This window comes from Geospiza fortis, unplaced genomic scaffold, assembly GCF_000277835.1.
Source record: "Geospiza fortis unplaced genomic scaffold, GeoFor_1.0 scaffold108, whole genome shotgun sequence".
NCBI lineage: Eukaryota > Metazoa > Chordata > Aves > Passeriformes > Thraupidae > Geospiza > Geospiza fortis.
The window spans coordinates 1,559,997-1,585,207 of record NW_005054439.1 but is presented as its reverse complement, the minus strand read 5'-3'; the positions used below and the strand labels follow the sequence as shown (position 1 = coordinate 1,585,207).

The window sequence follows — 25,211 nt, the reverse complement described above, 5'->3', positions numbered from 1 at the left end:
TTCCTCTGAATTCATGAGCCACTTTTCAAGAGTGAGTTTGTCTTATTTCACTTGGATGATTTAACTGCAAGACTGAAAGAGCTTCCACTGTTAGCATCTTTCCCGTTCTCAGTTTCTTCTTCATCTTATCTGGGGGCAGATAAGCCTGAATAAATTAAAACTCAAACCTCATCAAAGTCAATTTTTTACCCTTCCTGCACTTTCTTCTAAACCCATGCTACTGACATTTTCAGACCAAACTACTTCTTGTACACTAAATTAAACTGCATTCCTGAAAGGTTTTTATTGGGTATTAGAAAAACATTCTTCACTCAGAGTTGCCAAGCATTGGAATAGGCTGCCCAGGGAAGTGGAGGAGTCACCATCCGTGGAGGTATTTAAAAGATGTGTAGGTATGTTTAGGGACTTGGTTTAATGGTAGGTAGACTTGATAGTACTACTGGACACAATGATCTTTTCCCAACCTACACAATTCTGTGTCAAGCACTAAAAAGGATGTTTCCTCCTTATTTACTTTATTCGTCCATTTTTAAATATATTCCTCCAGATAATGAGATTCTCTGTGTTTGATAATTACATTAACTTCCTACTCAATGAATACCATCATATGCATCTTGTATCCTTCAAAATTACACACTGAATAGGAACAATGCTGCAAAGCAATGGGTTGCATATTGTTATAATTCCAGAAAGTGCACATGTTGAGTTCCATGCTTTGTCACGTACTTGATAATTCATACTTTTTCCCCATTTCCCTGAGCAGTTGAAATCTCACATCAGTACGCAGATGAATGCCAATTCTATTTCAGAGCTTATAAAAATTATGTATTTGTCTTATTTCCATTATCTTCATCTTTTTATTTAATAATATCTTGTTTCTATCAGTCTGCATTTAAGGGCAAATTTTTGTGATATTGTGGCAACACAGATGAAAAACTCCACATTTTCAAGGTTAAGTCCACTAAAATATTAAGTGGTGATTCCTAAGCCCCTTTCAGTACTGTTTTAAACTGAGTACTGACATTCTATTCCAATGAACTACAAGATCTTACAAACATAGGTGACCAATTAAAAAAGCATTCCCATCTCCCCAACAGTTAAAGTTTTCATTATTTGGAAAAAAAGTTACTTGTCACTGGCCATAATTTTTTCAAGATTATATTACGTTTACAGGTATACTCTAACAAGTATATTACAGTCCTATCAGTTGAAAACAGGTGATTTTCCTCTCCTGTCTAAAACAGTTAAAAAGTCCTTTTCTCCCTTAGCGCTAAGCCTGCCATATAAAGTCAAATGCTCACACTGCTATTTCAGTTACAACTCAACTCTAGAGTTCTAAGTGGAAAAAGACAACAGTGGTAGATGGGAGGGTATTCTGCCGTCTTTCATTTTTATCAACTGTGATATGCAAAAACATGGAAAGTAAATTGCCTGGAGATAATTACGCAAAAAAAGAAGGAAGCCTAGAAAGGCCTTCAACAATTAAAGTAAGTTGTCTGTCCTTACTCTAGAATATCAGACTATATCTCACTTGTATAGTAAAAAAGAAAATAAATGACAGCTCTGAAATGCTGGGAACAGAACACTTGGAAGAATACATGCGGCAGTAATTTCTACTCATTAGCTAAAAAAAAAAAAATCTTACTGAAAAAAGAGAATGTTCCTGCATTTCAAGAAAGTAAATCAGCAGTTCTGCTCTAAAGTTAAATGTTCCCAGGATGTAGAGAGTTAATATAGCAAACTTTTAAAAATCAGGAGGGATCAAAGCCTTGTGAACAATCAGAGATGACCCTGGAATCAAATTTGCTTTGCTCACTTTGGTCACATTAAGGCTTGGACATGTTTTAGCTTTGACAAAATTTAGCAACCATCAAAAAAACCAAAACCAAAACTAAAAAAAAAAACCAAAAAACCCCAAACAAACAAACAAAAAAACCATAAAAAACCAAAACACCCAAAACCCCAACAACAAAAACCACATCAAAAACCCACAGGAGATTTAGAGACGAGAATCTATAAACTCACACTTCAGCAAAATTACCACCACCTTCTGTATACATTGGTGGCACACTGATTGGTTAAAGGAAAAAAAAAATGAAAGTCACTCACATTTAGCCCATGTGGAAAAACCCCGAACAACTAAATTCAACAATTCAACTAAACAGATGCACAATGGGAAAAAACCCCTTTGATTAATTAATTACCAGAAATAAGAAAGAAAGCAGACCCTACTTAACCCATGGTTATCTATCATCAGCTGTGAAAGAACTGTTGATATGAAAACAGAAGGCTCTGACAGTATGTTGGACATTTTGATATGAAAGTTCCATTCTTCATTTCATTAACTTATTCTCAAAGTAAGGAAAAGAAAAACCAAGTGCCTGCCTCAAGCAACAAAGTTGAGATGACACATTTTTAATGGCAGTATGGGAAAAGCATGAACGTAAACCATCTGCCAATTTTAAGGCAGTGCTACTGCTGACAGGATGGCCTGTTGTATAAAACTGAAATGTGGGAATCATGACTCAATTTGTCTTCTTCAAGACTTCAAGCTCAATTTTTGTAACTACAGGATGGATCAGCATTGAACTGTTTTGTTATGAACTACTACAAAATTCTTTGTCCACCAATCTGTTCAGACTTATTCCATGTAGTCTTGCAAAAAAGCACCCCCATCTTTCAGACAGAGCAGATTTTTCTGGAAAATGTCTCCAAAAACTGGTAGCAGTTGAGGTGGAATAATGAAGCAAATGGCTCTTAAACAATCTCCTGATTGTTTAAACTTCATATATTCTATGTTAAAAGCTTTCTAGAAGCAGCACATACTATTCTCAGGGCAAACAATTTACAAAAACATTTAAGGAAAAAAACAGTTAGAAAAAGATGCATCTTTCTTCTGAAGCAGGACTGCTGTTAAAACCACCTTGGCTGGTGACCTTATAGCAGTATTTGTACTTAAATGTACTGGGATGTGCAGCATTTTCTTTCTGCGATGCAACTGCCATGATCTAATAACTGCCATGATGTTCCATGTGGTTACAGGGGGTTTAATTTGTTTAGGTCTTTGATTCTGCTATTTTGTAGAGTCTATATCTAGGTATCCATTTCAAAACCATTTTCAGACTGACCTTACTGAAAGGAAGTAAAATCCTGGGAGAAAAAAGATAACACAGGACATGTCAATGAAACTATGACAGCATGTGGATTTCTCAGTGAGAACCACGTGGGACCTTGTCACCTTCTTGAGAAGTCCCTTGTTCATGAGGAAAAACTGAGCCTAATGTTCTGCCTGGAAGTAAAAGGTCGGTCTTACAGGAATAACTGCCCTCAGAACCACTTCTAGGATTTCTCAAGTCCAGACAAGCTGCTTATACATTGGCCACTACATAAAAACAAGCAGGCACCCCTTTAACAGGCTCTGGAATCCAGAGTTATTTGGAGAAGGAGGAAATTTTTACTCCTCTAAGTAAAAAACTTTAAAAAAACACTGACAGGTACAGTGAAACACAAGTGTGTACTTTGAAAAGAAAGTTTTACCCTTCTCATCACAACAGTCTGGATATTACTTCTGAACCTTGTATTGCAACTGTTCAAAAGATGGAGACTGCAAAGATGCCCAACAGGCAAGCACAGAGAAAGGCACTTGAAAGGACCCACTACGGGTCTTAAACTTCAAATGACACCCAGAACTGTAATTCAGATTAAGCTTAACAGTCAATCAGTACTGGGAATGATCTTCTCTGTGGTTATATGGGCAATGCTGCACACGAGTGATTCTAATGCAGCTAATATGACCAAACTTTTACTGATGGTAAGGGAGGCAGAGGCTGAAGGCAAAGTTTGCCGCTAGATCTCTGGAATAGGAAACAACCTGGTTGGAGGAAGCTTTCTTAGTACCAAGGAGACTTTCTCACCCTTCTAACGGACTTGTGTAGGGATATTAAAATTTGAATGACAAAATACTGGAGTGTGAAGAGAAGGAATGGTCTTTTTGCCTGAATGATTTTCATTTATTTATACATGAAAGAGCCCATGATCGAAATATAAAGGCATTGCTGAGATAGAATGAAACAAAACCATTTTGACTTTCTGGTAATTACTAGCTCTGGGAGTTGAAGAAGCCATTGTGAAATACTCAAAAATATCATTCTAGAACATGAGCTATTTTCATGTGAGGCTACAATGTTTTTTATATTTTGAAGAAGTGGCAAATAAAAAGAAAATTAAAAGAAGCTTTGGAATAATCCATTAAATTAAAAAATACTGCTATGCAGCTGAAGAATAGTCTCAGCAAACCACCCAAGTGTCTTTTAAGAGTGGTAGTAATAAAATAGAAGCATTTGCATTCTGCACAGTACACTACTCCCTGAGAAACCCAAGAGAAGAAAAAGTGTGCAATCTGTCCTAAAACCATACAGAGGAAGGCCTCCCACCCTCAAGTTGCAAAATATCCCTTTGCTTTTAAAGCATAATCATCCGCTCTGCTTCTTTTATCATCTTCACTAATTTCTCATCTGCCCTCCGATTTCTTTTTTTTTTTAATAGACATTTTTTAAATATGAACTCTTTGCTCATCTTCCTTTACTTGAAACAAAAAGTATCTTACATTGTAAGATCAAAGTAATGTTCCATCTCTTTTGGAAGAAAACAAGACTGTAGCTAAGCTACCAACTGATGAACAAGTTCAGGAATAGCTCATGGCACTCTAATAGCATGGAAGATGAGAGACTTCTTACAATTGCAGTCAATATTTACAGTTAAAAACAACTGGTTGTTAAATAGTCACAATTTGACAACACTAAACTAAATACGCTGCTGAATAAGGAGCACAATCAATGAAGTTCTGATATAAGAAGTCTTCCCATACTATGTCTTTAGTGCAATCATCTTGGTTTTTTCCTAGCTGTATTCCTTTAATTTTCTTTTCTACAATGAACTGCCTTTTGTGAGCGTTCTCCAAAACATTTCATTTTTGCTACAAAATCTCCTCCATTTGCAGTAATTCCTGTTCCCTCTTTGTCCATTAGCTAAAGAGAGAGTATACTCTGTGATAGGTTCACATAGATGGAGAAATATGTTACAATAAGCAGATTTTTTTAAATATGGTGCAAATTTAACTATGATTTCTCAACCCAGAAATTGGTTTTCATAAAATTTTATTACATACATTACTTTTGATACCTCTTTCAAATCTAGCTGATGACCAAAAGTTACTGGAAAGATGAATGGAAAACAATCTTGCAGAATATTTTCTTAGCTTTTTTATTTCTAATGGTGTTTTCTTCTCTGAAGATTTACTTGAGTAAATAAGCCCATTGAACTATCAATTCAAAAACTGCTTTAAAAATTATTCTACTGGAAATTACTGCATTTTGCAAATTGCACTGTAAATAAACTCCTTCTGTTAAGTGATAAAAAACCATCCAATTATTTAAACTATACTGAAAAGATTTGAAAGCAACAACGAATTACATACTTCACTGCAGTGATAACAACATTGCGCTTTGGTTCGTTGTCATAGCTCACACTTTCAATGCCATAAACCTGAGCTAATTCATGGATGATTCTGCGGTGATCTCTGTTCATTGGTGGGTAACAATGACTCTTCTTTGTGTGCTTGCCCTGAATTCAACAGAAAAGGTTAAGAAAGAAAAAAAAAGAAGGTTAAGTTTTCCTTCAGGAGAGCCAGGGGGAAGAAAACAATGAAAAAAGTGTTTCTACCTCTAAAATTTTGCTGTTATGACAAAATCAATACCACAAATTGCTAAGACCTCTGTATTGACAGAAAGCTCGTCTAAAATTATCAATTTAATTTCCAAAATTAAAGTGTATGTTCTCTGTTGTTTCCATCACCTCGAAGTTCACACATGCCCACACCGGGGTATATTTTAAGTTTGAAATATAAATCCTGATTACAGTCATTCTACTTAAATTCCAAAAAACAACACAAAAATATTTTTATCAGAATTTGTATTTTTTAGAATGATCTGGCAAGTTCACATCAGATCCAATTTTATTTTGCAGATTGGCTTCATAATGCAAATACTGCAGATAGCTACAAAGATGTCAAATTTATCAATCACTTCCCTCTACCAAAGAAGCTATTTATCTGCAAGTTCCTCATGTAATGTCATCAGTAGATTCTTTATTAAATAAAACCCCAATGTTCTATTTTTTATCTGTTAACAAAGACTGATAATGCTTGATTCAGCACTGATTATCATATCAACAGTAAAAAAACAAACAAAGAAGCAGGGCCCTATGAGCCCATGTCCTTAACAGCTCTGGCACCTGGAGGACCTCCTGCCCATCCTTCTCCACTGACCTTGGTATCTCCATGTTGTTTCCCTCACAAGCTTTCACTTCCTCCTCTTCTCTAGCTGGAATCAAAACTGTGACACCACCTTTGTTATGCTTTCTTCTTAAATATGTTATTGCAGAGGTAATTAGAGATTACCATCATTTCTAATTGGCCCAGTCTTGGCCAGTGGCATGTCCATCTTCAGACCCATCAGGGATTGGCTCTGCTGGACACAGTGGAGGTTTCTAGTAGCTTCTCACAGAAGCTACCTCTGTGACCCCCACCCCATCACTACCAAAAACCAGGCCATGCAAAACCAACACACAGTCTCACATCAGTTTCTGGAGAGGTGATGGGAATGGTTCATCCTCAAGGTCATCATGGGATGACAGGAAAGTGATCAGGATCAGTCAGTATGGATTCAGCAAAGGAAAATCATGCTTAACCAATTTGACTGTACAATAAAACAACTATCTGTCCCCTGGATAGTTAAGGTGTGAGCACTGAATATTGTCTACCTGGACTTCTGGAAGATTTTTGACACTGTGTCCTCTGACACCCTCATGGGTTAACTCACACAGTGCAACCTGGATGACTGGACAGTGAGGTGTACTGAGAACAGCAGATCTCAGAGGATTGTGATCAGTGGCAGAGACTGTAACTAGCAGTGTTCCCCAGTGGTCAGTACTGGCTCTAGTATCATTTTAACTTATTCATCAGTGACTTGGATGAAGGGGCAGATTTCTCCTCAGCAAGTTCACTGACGACCCAAAGCTAGGAAGAGTGGCCAACACCCCAGAGCGTTCTGCAGCCCTTCAAAGAGACCTCAGCAGGCAGGAGGAATGGGCAGAAAGGAACCTTCTGAAATTCTTTAAAGGCAAGTACAGAGAGCTGCACTCAGGGAAGAAGAACTTCATGCACCAGTATAGGCTGACCTGCTGGAAAGCAGATCTTCAGACAAGGATCTGGACGTGCTGGTAGGCAACAAGCTGTCATGAGACAGCATTGTGCCCTTGTGGCACAAGGCTAATGACATGGTACACTAGGAAGAGTGTGACCAGGAGGTCATGAGAGGTGATCCTGCTCCTCTACTCAGCCCTCATGAGGCCTCACCTGGAATTCTGTGTCCAGTACTGGGCTCCTCAGTACAAGAGAGGAGTGGAGCTCCTGGAGCAAGTCCGGCAGAGGGCTACAAAGATGACAGGGGACTGGAGCACCTCACAAACATAGGCTGAAAAAGTTGGGCCTATTGTGCCTCAAGAAGAGATGACAAATAGGATTTTATATATTATTATTTCTTTTGTCAATTAGTATCTGAAGATAGAGTGTCAGGAGAATGGAGCCAGGCAGGTCAATAGTTGGCCGCTTAATAGGTGGCCACTTAATAGTGCCAACCAACAGGAAAAGAGGCACTAGGGAGTAACTGATGCACAGGAAGTTCCACATGAACATAAGAAAGAACTTTACTGTGCAGGTGACTGAAGACTGAAACAGATTGTCCAGAGAGACTGTGGAGTCTCTCTCACTGGAGATCTGTCTAGATGCAATCCCATGCAATGTTCTTTCTAGGATGACCCTGCTTGAGCTTGGAGCTTGGACTGGATGACCCCACAGGGCCCCTTTGATAACTAGACACAGATTGACTCATTTTAGTCTTTCATTCTAATGACAAAAACAATGGGCAAGAACATTAGACAGATGGATAAGCACCAAGATTGTTTAAGAAACATCATCCATAATTTTTTGAAGGAATAAAGTTAAGTAACTGTCCTTAGGGCCTAGGGAGTTCAAAACTATGCTTTTTAACAGAAGATTAGCTCCTTCTTAAGCTAAGGGCAACTGAGGATAGTATAGTTTACATGGTCCTTTGAACCACATATACTGGGTCTTTCATGGAGTAGTAGCAAGCTATCCTGACATAGCTGAATGTGTTATCACTGAAAAACATATGATTGTGTCTGTGGTATCAATTTCTCTAAGTATACTGGAGTCTCTCAAACACTGTGGCTGAATCCAGGCTTTCTTATTGAAGAAAGAGGACAACCTCATGCATTGGCAAATACAGGAAGGTATTCAAAAATCTGTGAGCAAGTTCCACTACAGGGATCAGAAGTACCTAGGCCTTCCTTCTCAAAGTCTGAATGTTTAAACATCATCTTTAACAATATTTTATTAATAGAGATCCAAAAATTGATGATAATCCATTGATGCATTAAAGCCTAGCACTGCTTGAATCCTTAAGAAAGGTCTGGCACCAAAGTAACCCTGAACTACTAGGTCTCCCAAAAATTTTGTTCTTTTTACAATAAACTGTGCACTATATTGGAGCCCAAACAGATCTAGTGTCCACTTATAACTATGAGTATTAATAAAGTTCAGTAATATCAAACTCGTATATGAACACTGACCTTATTCACAGCTTCCACAAGCATTCTCATTTCCTTCTCAATGTCACTGACAAATTTTATATCCTTCCTGCAAGAACAGCATTCTAGGTTAACAAGGCAAGAGAGTGTACAAAGATAAAATATCTTAATATTTTGTAGTATTTTTCAACAAGAACAAATTGAAAAAAACAAGAACAGAAATGACTCAAGCAAAAGCTTCATTCATATCAAAAGACTGTTAGTGTGTCATCACTATTACAAAAATAATTATTTCCTCTTAGTCAACTGCAACCAAATATAAAATTCTATGACATGGTTCTACTGTCTGACAATATAATTCTACATTTTCAAATGAACAATGTAGATTTTGAAGTTGCCATTTTGGTGTTTTTAAATTACGTGTCATTAATTTACTTAATTACAAGATAAGATGAGACACAAAAATGGGGATAGGGTAAACAAAGTGGAGTTCTTTTCCAAGACAAAGTTCACTGATTTTGGTCTTCAGTTCCCCTAGCAAAACAAATTATGAAGAATTCAAGAAGCAGCATAAGGCTATTGGCAAGCAAATAAAACATTCTTGATGCGAGATACTAAGGATTTGTTTGAAGTATTTTTGGTAACTACCTTCATCACAGTACTTTAAGTCTTTCACGTAAAGGTGAACTTTGTGCTCTGTTCTTAAATAAGCAGGTAAACTAATTTTAAAAGTAAGGTTGCTATTTGTTAGGCCACCATCCCCATGGGGAAGAAAGACTACAAGAAGATTTCATATCTCAAAGCTGGTTAGTATTAAGTAATTTTTCAAAACCCAGGCACTATTCCATACCAACACAGTACTACTTTGTGAATGACATCAGAAAATAATAACATCAGAATTTAACCAGTTAAGAAGTGCCTACCAAAGCAAGTACAACTATCTTTGGTAGATGAGCTACCAAAGTTCTGGGTACTGAAGTCAATGTATCATCAAGACCATAAAAATGGTCTCAAACAAATGTGCAAAATGTCAACACTGAATAGCTCAGCTACCAACAGCACTTGATCAGATATGATGGAATTAGCCCATCACTAGTAAATAAACCTTCAAGGTTTAGCAAGCATACACAGGCATTGAATATAGCTACGAGAACTCCTTGGTCTTCATTAGACAGAAGTACAACACTGGGAGAACTGGAAAAAGGATTTGAATTGGGTAGAGTTAAAAAGAAAGGGATCTCCAGACACCTATGGTGTGAAATACAGAGTCAGCTCATGTGGCATCTCTCCTTCTCCAGTAGTTTTAATTCATCAAATAGCAGCCTCAACATCATCAATGTCCAATTGGACATTGATACTTGTGCTGATCTATCCTCCAACTTCATGCCAACAGATCAACCTGAGCATTTGCTTACTCTCTGTATGTATTTCTAAAGCTTCTTAGAAAGGTCAGTGCTGAGGTGTCCAGCCAGTGGAACTGTACCCTCTGATCTGTGGTCAGTTGGTAGCCATCTCCATGCTACAAGATGGATTCCCCCTGGCAGCAGAGTATCTCCTCATGTAAAGCTATATGGTGGAGAGACTTCTTTTGACTCCTTATCAGATCCTGACAAACACATCAGCAAGATTAGCATTACCATGCTGTTCCTGGTGCCCCCTTCTCCTGCCACTGTCCTACAAAGGAGACATATTATCTTGGCAGGCTTACGCTCGCTTATCTTCTTCCTGTTACCTGGAGCTGTACTGCATTTTGGGAGCTTTAGGATTCTGTAATTAAAGATTACACCTCAAAATCAGGAATTCCTACAGCTTTCTCAAGTTTTCTTCATTTTTAGGTATACATTTCTTTCAGCTCTTGACAATGTATCAGCTACACAGATCAACTAATTGCCTAAAGAAGATAAGATGACATTCTAGTTATGACTTTGGTAGCTGCTACCTTCTTGAGGCAATGACTCTGAATGCACAGAGAGACTGCTCTTATGTTTCTCAATCATTCTAAGATCCTGCATATAACTTATGCTCTGTAGAAAGCCACAACCGCTGAACTCCTGCATTACTGGAGTGATGCAAGCAGCAAGAAAAAATTAGTCTGTCAGAAATTATTCAGAATACTGAGCCACCTGAAAAACATACTGTAAAAGATACAATATCTGGATCCTGCCATCTTGATGGAAAGACAAATCTTTTGCTAAACTACTGAGACAAAAGATCATCAGGATAAGTCAAGGAAGAAAATTCATAAAGCCATAGAGTCACAAATTGTTGCTCTTGTGAAGAGAGCTATGTTACTATAAGTAGAAGCTCATTTATCTGTAATACTACATAAATGAAATCCAGTAATTCAATGTACAAAGTAATTGACTTGAAGATTAACAAAAACTTTTGCTTTAGCTATGACTCAGTAAGAATAACCTTGGTGTATTTGTTTATTGTAAATTACCAGTGTAAAGAGGCCACAAAAGAAACACAAGTAAAATCACAGAAAGAAAGAGGAGTGTGAAAGCATTAAGGCTACTTTTCAAGGTATCTGTTCGACCATCTGCAGTACAGGGCATGATCCTGGTCAGTTCTGTACGTGAAAGATGAACACTTGCACTATGGGTAGTGGCTGGCAGAAAGACGAGACAGAACTGTACTCCAAAAAACCACAGTAGACTATATACACAATGCAAAACCTTCCCTTTCTTATTGTACTGAAAGTGTGTGCTGTGTTTTCTGAAAAAGATGAAGCAAAACATATTCTACACACAACTAAGAGAATAGTCCTTATAAAATAGCACTTTTAAATGCAAATACTAATAAAACAGTAGCCCCACAATGAAAACATTCATCTCCTATTCTGCAGTAGGTTCATCAGTTGGAAGTAAAGAAGATGTAACTTACTCTTAAATTCTGAATAGTTGCTTATGTAAAATTTTCACTTATTTCAAAATATAAGCAAATTAAACAAAGGATTTTCAAGTAGCAAACATCCTTACAAAACAATGAAATTTATGCAGCATTAGAATACTGGAGGAAGAAGAAAACATACTAAGCTGTTCTACAAAACTTAGACCTGGTAAAAACTAATGTCATGCCTAAAAACACAAGAGTAAAAACTCTCAGATGACACATCATCTCAACATCTTTTCAAAAATGTGTCTGATCCCTTCATGTCATTCCAGATTACAAAGTATTTATTGGTGTGGTGGTTTTGATATTACCTTGATTTCCCATTGCCTCATTTTAGGATGTTTCAGTCTAGCAACCCTCTATGCAGTCACACTGGCACACACTTTGCTCTGCATCCAACATTTTGATAATTCAATTTCTTTATTTTTAAAATAAAAGCAGTAAGGCAAAAAAATAAATGGGACCTGGTAGAAAGAACAGTAGGCTATGATAGTCTAAATGTTATAATTATAATAATCATTTCATTATTTAGTCATCACTTTTGCCTTTGTTTTGAAATGGAGTACGGAGGTAGAAGTTAGTTCTGAGTAAAAGCAGTAGAGATGTGAAAAGTACATGTACTGATTCATAGTGAGAAAGGTGTAAAATCATGTCACCATTTTAAATCTGGTCTGATTACTGAAAAAAGTAACCTGTCAGGCACTTTTTACTTTTCAGGTTCTCATTTGGGAGGTCCTGAGAAGTGCATATCAACTTCTTTGTTTTTAACTGCTTTCTAATGCCAAGGCAGCTATTTTTAGAAGAGTAAATAGAACTGTTCTGCACTTTCCATCTTGCTCTCAACACTGTTGATTTATGACACCTGCCATCATTAAAACACATACCTTGCATCTTCTTTTAAAAGGTCACTGTACTTTGGTCCAGAGGAACGGATTTTAAAAGGATCAGAATTATCATCTATTTCAAGGGCTTCAGCAAGGCGCCTGAATTTGAGGGTAGGAGAAAAAAACCCCAAAATATAACAAAACATAAGCAAACAAAAAAACCCCCATATAAATCCCCCCAGCCTTCCACATGTTATAGAAGAATTAAGTTACAGGTTACTAATACTAATTAATAGCTTGCGAAATATAAGGTCTATACATTTGAAACTATTCATTTAGAGCTAGAATATTCTAGCAAGATTTCTGATCATTCAATATAGATCTTTATAACAGGAATCATCTCCACATTTATCTGTTCTCTAGGTCATGAAGAAAAAGATTTCTTCTCTACATAGCATTACCTTTCCAAAACTAGACTACTTCTGTTAAAAAAAAAATGAAGCAAGTTAATTTCCCACCTGTTCCTCTGAATAGCTAAGCATTCTTCGTCACATTGCAACCTGAATTATGAAAGAAAACTAAAATTAGAATCACTGCTGCCCCTCATACTTTTCAAACTGTAGCATGTTAGTGTCATATTATTACAGCCTAAAGAAGTAACAAGAACATGTGAGAATATTTTATCGTATTAGAACAGACAGAGCTAAAAATAAACAAGCAATAATCAAAGATCTTTGAGCACCCAATCTCTTCTCCAGGTCTTGAACAGGAGCAGCAGTTACCAAGGTTGTATAGGAACTGAGGAAAAAAGCTTCTGAACTAGATGTTATATTGGTAAATTGAAAGTGAAATTGACTGGTAGAGTTCCGCAGTTCCATCCTTGAGGGAGGCCCACCAAGAGTCAGAGGACTCACATGACTCCTACTGTCAGGCAATAAGAGGACACCTGGTGGATGAAGGGGAGTGGAAATGGGTCCCTACTCAGGGAGGTAACAGACATTCCTCCCAACCCCCATCACCCGCCCAGGTGCCACTTCAGAATACGTATGAGGCTCTGGATCTAGAGCGTCAGCTAGAAAATGTACAAGAAAATTATTTGCCCAGCAGGCCTCTCAATTACTCTTCTTCTATGATCCATTCCGACAGATCACCACCTCTGATATTAATAAAAAAAAAGGAAGGGTGGTTGTAGTGGGTGACTTCCTTCTGACAGGAACAGAGGGCCCCATTTGTCAACCAGACCCATCCCACAGGGAGGTCTGCTGCCTCCCTGGGGCCCAGGTATGGGATATTACTGAGAGACTGCCTGGGCTGATTCAGCCCTCTGATTATCACCTACTGCTGATACTCCAGGTTGGCAGTGATGAGATTGAAAAGAGGAGTGTCAGGGAAATTAAAAGGGACTTTAGGACACTGGGTCAAGTTGCTGACAGGGCAGGAGCACAGGTAGTGCTCTGTTCAGTCCCTTTGGTGGCAGTGAAAAACATTCAAAGGAAGAGGGAAGCCCACATTGTCAACAAGTGGCTCAAGGGTTGGTGTCATCAGCAGAATTCTGGGTTCTTTGATCATGGAGCAACTTTTGTGGCACCTGGCTGCTGGAACTGGATGGGCTCCATCTCTCTGTTAAGGGCAGAAGGATTTTAGCTCATGAACTGGCAGACGCCATTGAGAGGGCTTTAAACTAGGTTTGAAGGGGGAAGGGGATGCAGCTGGGCTGTCTGCAAGCAGGTCCAAGGGTGGTAAGCCTGAGTTAGGGGTGAAATCAGCAGCCCAGTTGAGCTGCATGTATACTATTGTATGCAGCACAGGTAACAAACAAGAAGAACTGGAAGCCATGGTACAGCAAGAAAGCTGTGATGTAGTCACCATCATGGAAACGTGGTGGGACAACTCACATAGCTGGAGCGCTGCACTGGATGGCTACAAGCATTTTAGAAGAGACAGGAAATAGAGAAGAGGTGAAGGCGTGGCCCTTTATATTAGGGAGGCTTTTGATCCCATGGGTATTGAAACTAATGACAACGAAGTTGAATGCCTATGGGTAAGAATTAAGGGTAAGCCCAACAAGGCTGACATCCTACTGGGAGTCTTATCATCCACCCGAAATGGAAGAGGAGGTGGACAACTTATTCTATGAGCAGCTGGAGAATGTTTCAAGACCACCAGCCTTTGTTCTTGTAGGTGACTTCAACCTACCAGACATCTGCTGGTAACTTAATACAACAGAAAAGAGGCAGTCCAGGAAGTTTTTCAAGTGCGTGGAGGACAACTTTTTGTCACAGCTGGTGAGTAAGCCCACCAGGGGAGGGACTGTGTTAGACCTACTGTTTACAAACAAGAGACGGGCTGCTGGGAGATGTGGTGGTTGAAGGCCACTTGGGGAACAGCAATCATGAAATTACAGAGTTCTTGCTATTTGGTGAATCAGGAGGATTTCAATAAGACTTTTACACTGGACTTCCAGAGGGCAGACTTTGGCCTATTTAGGAGATTATTCAGAGTTAGAATATTTCCCATATTATTTGGGAAGCAACCCTAAAAACAAAGAAATTCAGGAAAGGTGGGTGTGTTTCAAAACAGAGATCTGGAAGACAGAAGAACAGACTGTTCCTGTGTGCCAAAAGATGAGTTGACAAGGCAAATGTTCAGCCTGGATGGACTGTCAAAATAATGAGGTTTTGAAAGGACTTAGGAATAAAAAGAGGATGTATCATCTTTGAAATGAGGGTCAGGGCTCTCAGAAAGTATTTAAGGGGGTTGCTAGGGCACGTAGGGAAAAAATTAGGGAGCCCAAAGCTCACTTCAAACTTAATTTGACAACTTTTGTAAAGGATAATAAAAAATGTTTTTACAAATATACTAACCGCAAAAGGAAGGGTAAGACCTTTGCTCTCTATTGGATGAGGGAGGGAACTTAGTAACTGCAGATGAGGAGAAGGTGGAAGTACGTAACGCCTTCTTTACCTCAGTCCTTGGTGGGAAGATGGCTTGTCCTCAGGACAACTGTCCTTCTGGGTTGGTAGATGGTATCAGGGAGCAGAATACCCCCCGCTGTTATCCAGGAGGAGGCAGTCAGAGAACTGCTGAGCTGCTTGGATGTTCATAAATTTAAGGGACTAGATGGGATCCATCCCAGGGTGATGAGGGAGCTGGCAGATGAGCTTGCAAAGCTGCTCTCTATCATTTACCAGCAGTCCTGGTTCACTGGTGAAGGTCCAGATGACTGGAAGTAGGCCAGTGTGACACCCATCTACAAAAAGGGTAGGAAGGAGGATCCTGGCAATTATAGGCCAGTTAGCCTGACCTCAGTATCCAGTAAGATGACAGAACAGTTTATACTGAGTGTCATCACGCAGCACTAACAGGACAGACAGGGCATCTATCAGACCAAGCCAGCATGGGTTTATGAGGGGTAGGTCATGTTTGATTAACCTGGTCTCTTTTTATGACTAGGCCACTCATCTGGTGGATGCAGGAAAGGCTGTGGATGTTGACTATTTGAACTTCAGCAAGGCCTTTGACACTGTCTCCCACAGCATACTCCTGGAGAAGATGATAGCCCATGGGCTTGCACAGGAGCATTCTTGCTGGGTTAAAAACTAGATGGATGGCCAGGCCCAGAGAGTGGTGGTGAATGGTAATGCATCCAGCTGGCGGCCAGTCAGGAGTGATGTCCCTCAGGGGCCTGTGCTAGGGCCAGTTCTGTTCAATATTTTTACTGATGACATGGATGAGGGGATTGAGTCTTCCATTGGTAAATTTGCAGACAACACTAAGCTGGCAGCGTGTGTTGATCTGTTGGAAGGCAGGAAGGCTCTGCAGCAAGATCTGGAATGGTTGGATGGATGGGCAAAGTCCAATAAGATGACCTTTAGTAAGTCCAGGAGAAGAGTCCTGCATTTTGGCCACCATAACCCTCTGCAACATTATAGGCTGGGGACAGTGTAGCTGGACAGTGCTCAGGCATAAAGGGACTTTGGGGTACTGGTCAACAGCCGGCTGAACATGAGCCAGCAGCGTGCCCTGGTGGCCAACAAGGCCAGCGGCATCCTGGCCTGTATCTGGAATAGTGTGGCCAGCAGGACCAGGGAGGTAATTTTTCCCCTGTACTTGGCACTGGTGAGGCCACATCTTGAGTACTGTGTCCAGTTCTGGGTCCCTCAGTTAAGGAAGGACATTGAGATGCTTGAGCGCATCCAGAGGAGGGCAACGAGGCTGGTGAGGGGCTTGGAACATGAGCCCTATGAGGAACAACTGAGGGAGCTGGAGTTGTTTAGCCTGGAGAAAAGGAGACTCAGAGGTGACCTTATCACTCTCTACAACCTCCTGAAAGGTGGTTGTAGTCAGGTGGGGGTTGGTCTCTTTTTAGGTGGTGGAGTCACCATCCCTGGATGTGTTTAAAAAAAGACTGGATGCCATGGTTTAGTTGAGGTGTTAGGGCATGGGTTGGACTTGATGATCTTGAAGGTCTCTTCCAATCTAGTGATTCTGCAAATAAAGGCTACCTACCACAGTTTAGGTATGATATTAGGAAAGACTTGTACAAAAAAAAAGCCATCTCTGGTAATTTCAACTGTTCAAGGAAAGGGCAGTGTGTGTCCACACAGAAAGATATGTGTTAGTGACTACAACACAACAGCAAAAGTTCTTAAGTATGCTGGCACTAGCTTTGGTACAGGAAATCATGAAGCAACTATATGGGAAATGTCATTATTTTGACTTTACACAATATAAAAGAACATTAGATTTTAACACACATAATAGACTGACACTGAAATAATCAAATGCAATATAAAGAAAGAAGACATGATAACAGAAATAAACTAAAACCAGAGATTACAGACTTCAAAGGCAAAGACTTCAGTAAGTCAAGTTTCTGAAAGAAGGATGCTGGAGAAAGTTGACAACTTCTTGAAGAAATTATACTATAAGTAAAGGGACAAGATATTTCAGTCCTGAGGAACATCAGGAAAACTTAATGTCACAAGATTAAAATCAGGTTTGTGGTGCCAGCCAGGATGACAACACCAAAGCACCAATCAAACTGAAATACAAACATGAAAACTTCTAAAACAGGTAATACAAAAATATTGTAAATAGTTAAGATGATGATTAGGAGAAAATATGGCCTATCAATAATCCAGAAAGGAACACTGGATTGCTGACACAGAAGATAAAGTCTATTGCCCTGTCTAGAAATCTGAAAAAATCCAGAGGAACTCCAATGAGTTGGCAGAGTAGAAAAAAACCTCTGAAACCACAGTTGTATCATCCCACACTTAATTATAACAACCAACCGTACAATGACAGAGATTTCATTCTATATGAAAGAAAAACCATGAACCACCACAGAACTGCAAAATACTCTAAGCATATTGCTAAAGTAGAGTCAGACTGGTACTACAGCTAGCATTTTTATAACCATAATAATATATTTTGCATGTCACCTATGCTTCAGGTACACACAAAGGCTTCAAATATGTTACTACATGTATCTCCTTACCTGGCTTGTTTCATTTCTTTTTTCGTAATAAGCCTACTGATTTCCACTGAATCCCCAAGCTGTAGATCGGTTAGCTTAGTTGCTATAGATATAGCAGCTATTCTGAAAAAGAGAGTGGTACATTTCATTTCAGACAACACATAAACTTCTGAAAAGGTATATAAGGGTGCAGATTTAACATCTAGGTGGAAGAAGTAAGACAGACTGATCTTTTTCTTATTAGATTGGAACTCTAGCTCTACATCACCAAGTTTTAGGAACCTGATCTAGTTATATAAATCAAGAGTCTACTCTCATCTCCCTCAACTAGGAGTAACACTAACAAATGGACGTGCTTCTTATGCAAGTTGAAATTAGGCACGGCAAATACTCTTTCTCCTCACTTGCTAATTATACAAGCCACAGCTGACCATATAGCTTTAGCTATCATTTTATCTGACTTTTCCCTGACTGTGTGCAACTAAAATCTGTAAAGTGAATTTATAAAGTACTTAGAAATTTGCTTGGAAAATATGGTTAACACAATCCACAAGGAAAGGACAAAATGCCTACCAAGATCATTACCATTTTCTTTATAAAGATTCTTCCAAATTCCCTTCAATAACAAGTCTTCCCAGTCTCCTTTGCTAAAATTTGTATAAATAAAATACACAGGAATTTTTAATGGAAATATCCCACAAAATTTTCAAACTCCTAAAAATGAAACATTGTATCCTCTTGAAATAGCTCTCTGTTACATTAAAATAAAAGGATATGTTTGTTTCTGTATGTTTATCTCTTTATGTTTTTCATCACAAAGACCAACCACCTATCAGGAAAAAGGCTAATCATACTACATAAAACAAAAAAATCATTTAGAGGCACTTCATATTAATCAGCTGATGCCATAGTCTAGATAATGGGACATCAGATTATATGAATCATTTGTGCCATATGTACAGATATAGTAGCACAGGTATTTCCTGTGTCCTTGGGCATTCTTTCACCAACATTCACTGACAAAGCCCAATGTTTTATCATTTCTCTAAAATTTTTGAGAAAACTTGGATACTCCCCTAATTTGCTGACTTTTACTTTGCTGCGGGGTTTTTTTTACGGTTTTTGTTATCATTGTTTTGGTTTGGTGATAGGTAGGAAAAATGGCCATACCTCCACAAAGTTAGAATAATCTTTCAGGAACCTGAACTGCTGGAGTTATCAAACTTAGCTGGCACGTTACTATCACAAGTCAAGAGTAACTTGTAAGCACATATGAACACATTTTAACTGATACAAGCATCTGCTTTAAACAGAAGAGTTTCCCTTCCTCTAGATTTGGGCTCTGATCAGAGAAATAAATACATTTGCATTCACCTTACACATGCAAGATCTTTCATTGGCTTCAAAGAACCATTTTCCTTGCATGAATATTTAGGCAGTGCCCGAGTTATAAAACAGCAGAGAAAGAACTTCAAAAATCTGGACTTGTATGTTATCTTCTGAACTTATCATTAATGACAAGCAATTGTCAATTTAAACTGGTATTTCAACGTTGAGCCAGTCTTCTAATTTGTATTCATAGTGATGAAAATACCAAAAAAACCCAAACTTCTGTACATGTATCTTACATTCAACTTAGTATTGACTACAACTTTTGTTTCTAATTAGCACATTTTTCTCCTTGTTTTCCTTAGGTAGCATTAAGTACCTTAGCTAAACTATTTTCTGTCAGAATTTGAATATGGACAGCGTTCAACAGAAACCAAGCAGCATACCCTAAGCCAGGCTAGGAAAAAAAAAGGCCCTCCAATACCAGTTCCAAATAAACCCATCACTAAGAAACCTTCTCTGAAAGCCAGGAAGAATCTCAGACTTTGGTTGCCTAACAAGTAGGATACAGAACAGAATTCTGATCACATACCAACTCTTTAGACTAACTTTTTTTACTCCCTTTCAATCACAGCCGAAGATTTTTTAAATTATTATTATTACTGTTTTGCTATATTCATTTAATAAGTTCCAAAGCCCCATTTTTCCTCTTTTCCTTGTCCATTCCTTGCTCTCTCTCCTATGAGAGAGAAAATCAAGTTTAGACACAGGATCTGGAGATTGTTGCAATAAATACAGTTGGGTAGGGCTCAGTTTGCCCAAGATTAAAACCCAAGATTTAGATGCCAAAGCTCTCCTGCCTAAATTTAGCTATTTCAGAATTACTTTAAATCACTCTTCAGCATCCATCATCTCTACTGACTAGGTTCCATTATACAAGATTGGAAAGTTGGACAGCAAGTCACACATGGACTGCAATCACCTACATTCAGAAGCCTGAATCTAGAGTCGACAAATTCGTCTGTACCTAATTGCTCTGTGTCGGTAGAATAGAGTTCTACATATGGAAGAGTCAAGCTTTGACAGACTAACAGGGGAAAAAAAAAAAAGAGTTCTAATACAGCGCAGCTGGTACAAAAGCTCTGGGAAATACCACCCCCCCACCCCCCCCAGAAAATACCACATGTCAAAGTACAAAAAAGTCAAAAACCTTGTGAACTAAATATATTTAGTCAAGTCTAACCACCTGCAATATAATCAAATTGTGAAGCAGTAGGTCCAGTAAGGAATTGAAATAATGATTACCATACCAACCTTTGATATGTATTAGATGCTTCGGAGCATATCATACTTTCTTTTCTTCTTCCACACTCACACTGAAGATCAACCTGCCATATCACATAAGTGAGCAGCTTTTTAAAGTTTTGTCTATTTACTGCCATGGATGATTTACTGCTGTGAAGGATATAAACTTATTCATTTTAGATGGCCTATTTTAGTGGAATAATGGCTAACTAAAAGTGATGAATAGTTTTATTTTTAAAAAATCAGTATTTTAAGTTTACAGACAAAATGTTAGGTTATCAATATACAAACATGTCACAACTGTTACTGGCTGATAACTAAACCATATAATTCACCTCTGACTTTGCAGTGAATTTTCTTTAGGTATCTAACCTTTGCACAGCAGGATGTTGTCGGGCAGTGTGAAGAAGGATGACACGGGGCCATACATGGATGATTACAATATAGCCTTGGAATAATACATGGCTGTTTACATTCTTCATCTATAAGACATTCTCCTTTATGACAAATTCTTTTACATTTGTGCATTCCACATTTTAACATTTGATTGCAGCGAAGTCCACAGGAAATGTCAGTGAGATGACAAGGAATATTACTTCGCAGCTGAAAGAGGAAAGGAAGAAGATGACAACTAACAGTAAAAATTATCAATGGAAATCTCAAAGTACTTTTACTGTTCACACCTTCATTGGCACTGTCCACATAAGAATCTTAATACTAAAAGATCTTAGGTCAAAGAATGAGTTTTGTTCTATACTGTAGTCCAATAAAGTTGGTTTGCATGCATACAGAATAAAGATATACTTCTCCAATTTAATCACATTAAACTCCAACTCCAGTAACATATTCCATTTCAAAGACAACACAAAAATCTAAGCCTACAGTCGTAAAAAATTGTTTAGTATTCAAAACCACTAATTGTTCAGACTTACTTCATGCTTGCCCATACACCATTTCTGAGTGAGATAGGTACAGGGGGGACATTTCTCCTCACTATGACATGAATGGTACACTGCAGTCACAGAAATACAAAAGTCGTAACAGTTTTATCAGTATACTTCAGTTGAATGCATTAAAGAAGACAGTAAAGACTATTAAGCATGAGAGTGCAAAACTACACAATTTATGGGAAGGATTATGCATCACAAAAAAATATGATGCCAAGCGTTTATGTGAATAATCTCTATACACTCTAAATTAAATAGCAGGTAATTTTCTAACTTGTGAGTAGGGTTTTACTCTCAGGCAAAATTTGCCAGAAACTGTCTGACCCGCACTACTTATTTTGTGATCAGCCAATTAATTTCCAAGGAACATAGAAACTAACTGTTCCCTAGATTATCCTACTGTTTCAATAGAGCACTTGATCGTTGGAATACAGCAATTAATGTGTTGTGACTAATAAGAAAAAACACCAGTGTTTTTACCAGTGAGAAGTACCATTAGTAATTTTCATTGCAAGTTTTTAGCTGGTTGGCTTGGATATATATTTTCAAATAGACCTATGTACACTTTTCTACATTTTCATTAAAAGAACCCCAAATTAAAACAAACAAACAAAAAACCCCACCACACAACAAAACCAACCAAACAAAAACCAGTAACAAAACTCAAAAAAAACCCCAATCAAAACTGAATGTCTTGACTTACCTGGATGATCACAGTCATGTGGCCTGGTGCATGTTTTTTTACACTCTGGTGGCTGAGTGCCACAGGGAACAGGGGGGTAAATCACAGATTCACCACAATAACAAGTCAACTCATCAAAACCTGAAAAAAAAGTCAAATATATCCTAATGACTACATCTATTTGCATGTTTCCTCTATGAGAAATCTTTACGTAACATGCAAATGTTTTATTCCAGCTTTGTTTTTTAATATTAAGCACTAATATTTGAAATTAGTGAACTTATTAGCTTTTGTTGCTCCTACAAGAAAATTAGACTATGAAGACTTGGTTAGGAATTATGTTTTGCTTTTGGAGTGGTTCTTTCACATCAATATTTTGAACCAGAGCAAGCAAAATGCTCATGTCAAGTTGAAAGCTTTGCTGTTCTACCTTTGATTTAAAAAGGGGATGTATCTCTTGAATTCCCTTCCAGAAGGCCCATCATCGAAATTTTGTCTTCCAAATTTCCTGACATCACTTTTTCAGACCGTTGTTTAGATTTTGTCATTTTGCCAAGCCCTAAATATAGTACTATAAAGATTCCAAAGAAAATTACCAAAAGACAACAAGTATTCTTTATGGTATTTATTATTACATGGATTCTCATAAGCGCTCATTATGACCGTGTCCAAATACTTCAAACTCAGCTTTGTATGTTTTGGAAGTTCTCTGTCTCAGGCAGTACCTATTTTATTCTGAGTGCATTTTTTTATCTTCTGTGTTCGGGAAACAAGTTTTAAACTCCTATGGCATCCAAATCTCAGTAATAAACAAAGTAACAGAAGTACTTACATACACCACCTCAATGAAAACACTGCACAAAAATTAATACAATTCACTGCTTCTTTTAGACTATATAAAAACTGGCAAACTGACTGGAATACAAACTACAGTTCAAACAGATAAAAGCTTAGAAAAACAGAACACTAAGAAAACATTTGACATCATACAGAAGGAGATATGAGAACAAAAAGAGAATATGATTGGTCCATAAGCAAAGAAAGAGGTAGTGGAAAACAACAGAAAATGGTGGAGGAGGTAAGAGAATAAAGGGGCAACAAAAATACAAACCAACAATTTTAACCTGAAGAGGAGTGTGTTAAGAGAGCTCTGGAATTCAGCAAGTTCTCTAACTCTGTAATCACAGGATTCTTCCTTCCTAATCTACCAAAGCAAAACCCATTGAACTCCCAAATGTTCCTACTGTCCCAGTTCTATAGGAATTGATGGCTGCTAGATCAATATGCAGCTCCAGCCTAGGGTAGGACTGAACACACATTCCAGAGAGATGAGACACACGATATATACATAGCAACAACATGACCAGATACACAGACTAACACAAAGCCAACCAAATTATGAGGTTCAAGTAAAGAGGAATACCAATAGCTAAGTCCTCTTCCTTCTCTTCAGCTCATAGGACTGAAGCTTATTAGTGAAGACACACACATACACACAATCCACTCCAAATTCACATGCACACCACATTCATGAATCTGAAATACTAGCACAGGCTGTCTAATATCCATGCCTGAACCGACTCCTTCCCCAGGTACTGGCTGAAACCTTGGGTATTTCCAGAGGCAGATTTACTCCTACTAGCTACTCAATCCAGCTTTGAAGCAAGCTTGTTAGAAAATTGCACACAAACACTCATCCATCCATGTGCTGGCACCCAGATCAAGGAGTCCTTATAAATTATGATCCCATTCTCCAGCTGTTCGCACACAGGATACATCAATCTGGTCTCTCGGTTGCTAGCATAAAGACTACGTGCTCCCATGATGTGCAGACAAGCCTCCAGCTGCTGGCACTCAAGAACTCTCACACACTGAACAGAGAATGAGACTACACTGAAAGATATTAAATCTTAACTATGACAGGATAAACAATGGACATGAGGTGCACAGATCTCTATCAGGTAAGTAAGCTGACCAACAGCTTCATTTGTGCAAATGGTGTCTATCTTGCCTTCACTCCATTTGTCCATGCAGCCACTTGATTCCTCCCAGATAATGTAACAAAATAATTTTTCCCCCATTAAAGTGACTTGAGCCTGGCTGGATGCCCTGCACCCACCAAAGCTGCTCTATCACTCCCATCCACAGGCAGGGGAAAGAAAATATAATGACTTGAGATAAGGAGAGGTCACTCACCAAATACCATAATGTGAAAAACAAAGATGCCACTTGAGCATACTAACTGAGTTTATTTCTAATAAAATCAGAGCAGGATAATGAGAAGTAAAATAAATCTTAAAAACACTTCTCCCCTACCCCTCCCTCTTTCCCAGGTTCCAGCTCCTGCTCCCCAGTGGTGCAGGGGTCAGGGAAGGGGGGCCGTTGATCACATATTTTTCCCATTGCTGCTCAGGAAGAAGAGTCCTTCCCTGCTCCACAGCTGGGTCCCTCCCATGGGGAGCTCTGCATGAACTTCTCCAACAGGAGTCGGTCCTGCGTGCAACAGTCCTCCACAAACGGCTCTAGCGTAAGATCACTGTTCCAAAGGGTGCAGCCCTTCAGGCAAAACGTGGTCCAATGTGGGTTCCACCAGAGTCACAGGTCCTACCAGGAAACCTGCTCTAGTGCAAGCTCTGCTCTCCACAGGTCTGCAGGTCCCTGCCAAGAGCTTGCTCCAGCACAGGATTCCCATCAGTTCACAGCCTCTTTCAGGCATCCACTTGCTCCAGTGTGGGGTTCCTCTGTGAGCTGCAGGTGGATCTCTGTACCCCTGTTGACCTCCATGGGCTGCAGGGCCACAGCTGCTTCACCATGGTCTTCCCCAATAGTGGCTCTGCTTCAGCACCTGAGCACCTCCTCTCCCTCCTTTTTCACTGATCTTAAGCATCTGCATAGTTGCCTCCTCTCCTCTCTGGCTGCAATTACATCTGTTCAATAATATTTTTTACTTCTTAAATACGTTTTCACAGAGGTGTTACTGTTATTCCTCATCAGCTTGACCTTGGCCAGTGGTGGATCCATCTTAGAACCAGCTGGCATTGACTCTGCTGGACATAGGGTAGCTTCCAGCAGCTTCAAAC

At 38.8% G+C, this 25,211-nt stretch overlaps 1 protein-coding gene across 1 annotated transcript in view; it reads right to left on the bottom strand.

The window, feature by feature from the left end:
• The window catches only part of NFX1 (nuclear transcription factor, X-box binding 1), a 70,704-nt gene that overhangs the window by 6,429 nt on the left and 39,064 nt on the right, over positions 1–25,211 (bottom strand). The window contains exons 14-22 of the mRNA XM_005427263.2: positions 22,153–22,272; positions 21,435–21,514; positions 20,875–21,105; positions 20,512–20,585; positions 17,890–17,991; positions 12,905–12,946; positions 12,447–12,545; positions 8,710–8,776; positions 5,477–5,622 (exon numbers count right to left, since the gene is read on the bottom strand). Coding sequence (XP_005427320.1) covers positions 5,477–5,622; positions 8,710–8,776; positions 12,447–12,545; positions 12,905–12,946; positions 17,890–17,991; positions 20,512–20,585; positions 20,875–21,105; positions 21,435–21,514; positions 22,153–22,272 — 961 coding nt within the window. The remainder of the gene's footprint in view (positions 1–5,476; positions 5,623–8,709; positions 8,777–12,446; positions 12,546–12,904; positions 12,947–17,889; positions 17,992–20,511; positions 20,586–20,874; positions 21,106–21,434; positions 21,515–22,152; positions 22,273–25,211) is intronic.